This window comes from Narcine bancroftii, chromosome 2 (assembly GCF_036971445.1).
Source record: "Narcine bancroftii isolate sNarBan1 chromosome 2, sNarBan1.hap1, whole genome shotgun sequence".
Taxonomy (NCBI): domain Eukaryota; kingdom Metazoa; phylum Chordata; class Chondrichthyes; order Torpediniformes; family Narcinidae; genus Narcine; species Narcine bancroftii.
This window is the reverse complement of record NC_091470.1, coordinates 180097928-180103979: the sequence shown is the minus strand read 5'-3', so window position 1 is coordinate 180103979 and position 6052 is coordinate 180097928. Positions and strand designations below refer to the sequence as shown.

The window sequence follows — 6052 nt, the reverse complement described above, 5'->3', positions numbered from 1 at the left end:
CTTTGTTATAAAGTAAGTCTTTGAATCCCACTGTCAGGGTGAGTTTTAAAAAATTTCAGATTTAAATTAAATAAAGGAGACACTTTTAAAACAAGTCCTCCACATATAGCATCAGCCATTTAAATAGTATTAAATTATTATTAAATATTAACTTAGAGTTACATTAGGAACAGTGTAAACAGCAATGTTTCTGCTCATTGGTGTCCATTGAGATAAATCAATTATTAGGCTCGAGGAATTGATACAGTTCGCAACAGTTGAGAACCCAAGTGTAGTTCTGAACCGAGAATAGATCCCGTTAATAAATAATCCTGCCTCAAGCACTAAAGACTTTTGTGTTCTACCCTCTCCCAAGGTCTAATTCACATCCTGCACGCCAAGAAGCTCCTGGGGACCAGGGCAGGTTCCCCGCCGGCAAGCGGCAGGCTGCAGTTGGATTCAGCTTCCGGAGACGCTTCGAGGACGACTGAGGCCACCAGCGTGGAAGGTGCCGCCGCTTCGGCGGACGCCAGGGGAACATCCTCCGCACTGGCGATCTCCGGGTCAACGACGTTCACATCGTCCTCGGTCGCCGTGTAGATCTGGAAGAGGACGATCGACAGCAGGAACAGGAGCAACCTCTTGGCCAGGTCTCTCTGGGTAGGAAGAACCCTCCTCGCCTGTGATGGGGGAAAGAAGACAAAGAGGCGTTTAGTCCACCCGAGAAACCCAAGAGCTGTGTGACAAAGTGAAGTTGGCAACAATGGGCGCCAAAAGTTGGCAACAATATGAACCAACCGATTGTTACCTGGCGAGGTGGATAGAGGACTTTGAGATGCCGTTTTTTGCGTCGATTCAACTTCTTAATTTCCCGCATTGGCTCAAAAGTGAAGACCCGGGGCAGGGTGGGCTTTCGGCCGGCGAAGCCCACGCTGGACGCTTGCGAAACAGCGAACTGGCTCAGCTGCCCTGTCATGTACAGCGATGACATTTTCTAACCCGAGGCTGCGCTGTGAATGAAGTTCATCGGCCGCCCGCCCGCTCTTATAAAGGCTTCTAAACGATCACGTCACAAGCCATTGCGCAAGCGGCCGGTGATTGGTCAGAAGGCGAGCCTCTGATTGGCTCGGGGAAAGGGAAGGGGAATTTCCCAACCCCTTGCGGTTTCAGGGGGCGATGGAAAATTCAAGGAAATGACCTCGACCCCCCCCCCTTCCCCCTTCACCATTCTGGGGAAGTGTTTGAAATACAGGGGAAAAGGTTGCACAATGCACAATGCACCCTGGAATAGATAGAGCAATGTTTAAAGCCCCTGTCCATGAAATAAGGTCTGGGAGGAGGTGCAATTTATTCTCCTTTACCTTTTCTGACATTATCCCCCTGCTTTCAACTGAGGGTTTTTATTTCACGTGGATTGGAAACTGCTCCACCTGCCACAGGGCATTTAGGAGGTTGGTCGTGGCCAGAACCTGGTGCCAGCACACATAATTTAAATTTAGACCTAAATATCGACCTCCTCTGCACCGCCTTCTTCTTCGAGGAGACCAGACCTGCCCACAGTGCCCCGGGTGCGTCCTGCCCAGCGTCCTGGTTGCAGCGGGACCCTGCTCCTTGAATTCAGCCCCCCTTGCAATGAAGGCCCATCTTCCAGGTGCCTTCTCGACCCTCCCAAGCACCACTAAACCGCAGCGTAGAGGCTGCTGCAGAGCATGCCACTTCTGCAGTTTGGTATTCGCTCTCGGCGAGCCGGTTGCACCGGCTGCGGAAAGCGAGGGCGCTGGGCCAGAGCCTGCCGGATGCAAGGGTCCTTGCCTAGCTCACGCCAGGAGTTGACGAGTAAGAAGAAGAAGCGCTCGAGCAGGGGTGCCGCCACGGCGAGACTGCTGTGTTGACCTGGAGAGCCAACGATTTACCTGGCTCTTCTCCTTCTACTTCTTCTGAAATCGTAAGTGGAAGTAGCAGTGACATGGCGAACTCCAACAGATCGCCACCGCGGGGAGACTCTGTTCTGGCGTCCATGACGATTAATCAAGATGGACCCCATGCCTGAAGCATTCCACGATGAAGGTGGAGGTAAACGAGGAACTTATTGACTGTTCGATTCGGGCAGTACTCACAGCTATATTCACCCTACCATCGCTAGAGCCCTGAATCTTACCTTGTATCCGTCTAAGTGCAAAGTTTCTATGACTTGTTCTGGACTAAAACAAGGCGTTACAAGTTGCTGTAAAATAACCCTGAAGGTACAGGGAAATTAATATAAAGATTTCAAATTGCATGTGCTCCCCAGTCTGTGTGCTCCGATGATTTTAGGATTAGATTTCCAATGCCAAATGAAAAGTATCACAACGGCCCATTGCCATCGATCATGGTACCCCAAGAGGCCATTTGCGGGTTATCGACTCTAAATATTAAACCTCCGCGTCTTTTTACCAATCTTAACCCCAGATTGGAAGCCAATAGCTACAGCAAAGAGGACAGACTCTTTATTAAGAATGAAGTTAGGCATTTATTGAAAGAAATAAATCATTGAACCCAGTGCAAGTCCTTGGCGCACACAAGTTGTAGTTGTCAAAAATGGTGTGAAATGCAGAATGGTCGTGGACTACAGCCAAACTGTAAACAGGTTTACGCAATTGGAGGCTTATCCCCTGCCGCATATCTCAGAGATGGTAAACCAAATTGCACAATACAAAATATATTCCACAATTGATCTGAAATCAGCTTATCATCAGGTGCCTATTCACAAGGAAGAAAGGCAGTTTACCGCTTTTGAGGCAGATGGCAAACTTTTTCAGTTTAAAAGAATCCCTTTTGGAGTTACCAACGGCATATCCTTCTTCCAAAGGGAGATGGATAAGCTAGTAGATGCCCCTAACTTGCAAGCCACCTACCCTCATCTGGACAATGTCACTATATGTGGCAAGGACTTCATTGATTACGATCCGAACTTTTTCCAGGTGGCCAAGCATCTGCACTTAACCCTTAATAATGACAAGTGTGTATACCGCTCTAAACACCTGGCCCATACTAGGCTACGTGGTGAGTAAAGGGGAGATCAGCCCTGACCCAAAGAGAATGAGACTGCTCATGGATCTGCCCCCACCTGTGACACAAAAGTTCCTCAGGCATTGCCTGGGGTTTCTCATTGGGTGCCCAACTATACAGATAAAGGGCGGCCACTGTTTAAAACTACTAGTTTTTCCCTGTCTGAAGAAGCCCTCGGTGCTTTTGAACACATCAAACAGGATATAGCTAAGGTGACCATGTCAGATATTAATGAGGATTTACCATTCTATGTGTCAGATTGGGCCTTGGCAGCTACGCTAAACCAAGCTGGTAGGCCTGTGCCTTTTCCTCTCGGACATTACACGGGCTTGAGGTCAGGCAATCCTCTATCAAAAAGGAAGCGCGAGCCATTGTAGAATCCATTCGCTCTTGGAGACACCTTATAGCCGGAAGGAAATTCACTTTGCTGACTGATCTGCTGCCCACATGTTCAACACTAAATTAAAGAGAAAGATTAAAAACGATAAGATCCTGCATTGGCGAATTGAGCTCTCCACTGATGATACTCTATCGCCCGGGAAAATTCAATGAACCCCACCCCCACCCCACCCCGGATGTGCTTTCTCGCATGACCTGTGCAAGTCTGCAGCTGGATTGTTTGAAAAATGCCTTCACGATGAATTATGTCACCCAATGGGTCACTAGATTTTATCATTATATAAAGTCCCTCAATTTGCCTGACTCACAAGAAGATATTAAGAAACTGACTAACGAGTGCCCTGTCTGTGCGGAGTGTGAACCACGCTATTACAGCACATTGATTAAGGCATCTAGACCTTTTGAACGCCTCAGTGTGGATTTTAAAGGACCACTACCCTCAAATAATAAGAATTCCTACTTCCTTAACATTGATGAATTTTCTCATTTCCCCTTTGCTATACCATGTGCAGATGTTTCTGCTAGTTCCGCTATTAAATATCTTGATATGATTTTCAGTATTTTCGGTTATCCTAACTTCATTCATAGTGACAGAGGGTCAGCTTTCATGAGTTCTGAACTGAGGCAATACCTTCTCGATAGGGGGGTTGCTACTGGTCATACTACAAGCCATAACCCACGGGGTCAAGTGGAGCACAGTAACGGTACAATCTGGAAAGCTATCGCTCACGCTAAAATCAGAAGGCCTCTCCACTAGCCACTGGCAGGAGGTGCTGCCGGAAGCATTAAACTCTATCCGTACCTTGTTTTGTACGGCTTGCACTGAGACTCCTCACCAGGGTCTTTTTGTTTTCCATAGAAAATCTAAACCTGGATCAGCCTTGGCGATCTGAGCCTGGAGAAGTTTTACGAAGAAAACATGTTAGACCCAGCAAGGCTGGACCGCTTATAGAGCATGCTCAATGGCTTCATGCAGTACGCTCGTGTTATTTTTCCTGATGGACAAAAGGCCAATGTTTCACTTCGGGATCCAGCCTTGCCTGGTCTGCTGCCTGCTAGCCCATCCACTGACCTGACTCCTTCTCTACCCTCTCCGTTGCGAGGCACCCTCAAGGAGCAACGCCCTCTCCGCGGGAATGTTTCCTCGCGCTTGCCACTCCCTTCCACACCCGGCGATAGAAGTCCTTCGGTTCAAGGTAAGACTCCTCCATCTGCGCCCTTGCAAAGATCAACACGAATCTCGAAACCTCCTCAGAGGCTCCTTTATGGACCATTTCTAATCTTATCCATAATTACAGTCAGTGGAGCCACCCTGTGTTATCTCAGGCTTCCAGCCTGTTTCTTTTTCCTTTCTGCTATGTATTCTCATTAAGTCTATTTGCTACCCTTGATCTTCCATGAGATTTTTTTGCTTTTGCTTTTGCCGTTGTTGTATTTTATTAAAATTGGTCAATTTTTGTGGGAAGTGAATGTGATAATGTTATGGTGGGTGCTGGGGGGGTGGGGGATTATTCTGACTGCTGGCTATGACTGTAGAGGTTCTCCACCCTACTGGTATAACAGATGGAGATGCTTTCCCACTGGCCAGTTTAGTGGTGGTTCTAGTCTGTTAATAAAAGCCCAGTATTAGTATAACACTTGTCTGGTCCACGTCTATGGTACATCAAGCTCGCTGAGTGGGTGTCACGACATCAACCTTGCGCTGAACATGAGCAAAATCAAGGAGATGGTTGTGGACTTCAGCAGGAAGTCAGGGGATCAAGACCGGGCCCTCATTGAGGGCTCAGTAGTGGAGAGGGGGGTCAGGCTCCTGTGTGTCAACATCCCCAAGGATCTGTCCTGGAGCCTCCACGTCAATGCAATTACGAAGAAGGCTCGCACTGTGAGGTGTCTGAGGAGATTCAGCACACCACCAAAGACTCTTGTAAACTTCTACCGATGGACGGTGGAGAGCATTCCAGCCAGTCGCATCACTGCCTGGTACCGAGGTGCCCACTCTCAGGGCAAGAATAAACGGCGGAGGGTAGTTAACCCGGCCTGCAATGTCACAGGCTCCATCGAGGACGTCTGCACGAGGCGGTGTCTTAAAAAAGCAGCCTCTATCTTCAAGGACCCCACCCCCCACCACCCAGGCCAGGCCCTCTTCACTCTAATACCATCGGAAGGGGGGAAAGGAACAGGAGCCTGAAGACGAGCTTCCAAAAAGATCATCTGTTTGGTATGCATTGAAATTACTCGAACCTGACCTAATGGGGAAACATAAAATATGGAAATTGTGCATGCACTGAGTTGGTTGTTATGGATCGGAGACAGGAAGGCTCGGTTGGCCCAGTGTCATTGAATTCCCTGAAGTCTCCTAATTCCTTCAACCGCTGTAATGGGCTGAGACAGCCAGAGGCCAAATAGGAAGCAAAGTTCTGGAGTGACAGGGGGAAAGCAGCAAAGAAAAACAGGATAATGCCAGAAACAATACTGTTCTGAATCAGATCTCTGTCAGAATTACATAAAAACTGTGTAATGTTTTTGCCCAGAAAAATACAAGGCAGAAGAATAACAAAGCCTGCATTAGAAACACGTTGCTGGTGAAACTTGGCAACTCAAACCGTGCACTTCATGCAGCAAAGAT

At 48.0% G+C, this 6052-nt stretch overlaps 1 protein-coding gene across 1 annotated transcript; it reads right to left on the bottom strand.

Moving 5' to 3' along the window:
- Positions 1–203: 203 nt before the first annotated feature.
- On the bottom strand, positions 204–1008 carry LOC138754703 (radiation-inducible immediate-early gene IEX-1-like). The gene is made up of 2 exons (XM_069919406.1): positions 788–1008; positions 204–659 (listed from the first exon to the last, which is right to left on the bottom strand). Exons 1-2 carry the CDS (start codon positions 968–970, stop codon positions 363–365), a joined length of 480 nt encoding a protein of 159 aa, XP_069775507.1. The 5' UTR covers positions 971–1008; the 3' UTR covers positions 204–362.
- Between the last annotated feature and the right edge of the window lie 5044 nt (positions 1009–6052).

Coding starts and splice junctions, on each gene's coding strand:
- LOC138754703 (XM_069919406.1), bottom strand. CDS start 970: ATGTCATCGCTGTACATGACAGGGCAGCTGAGCCAGTTCGCTGTTTCG. Junction 660..787: donor TCCTCTATCCACCTCGCCAG/GTAACAATCGGT, acceptor CCCCCATCACAG/GCGAGGAGGGTTCTTCCTAC.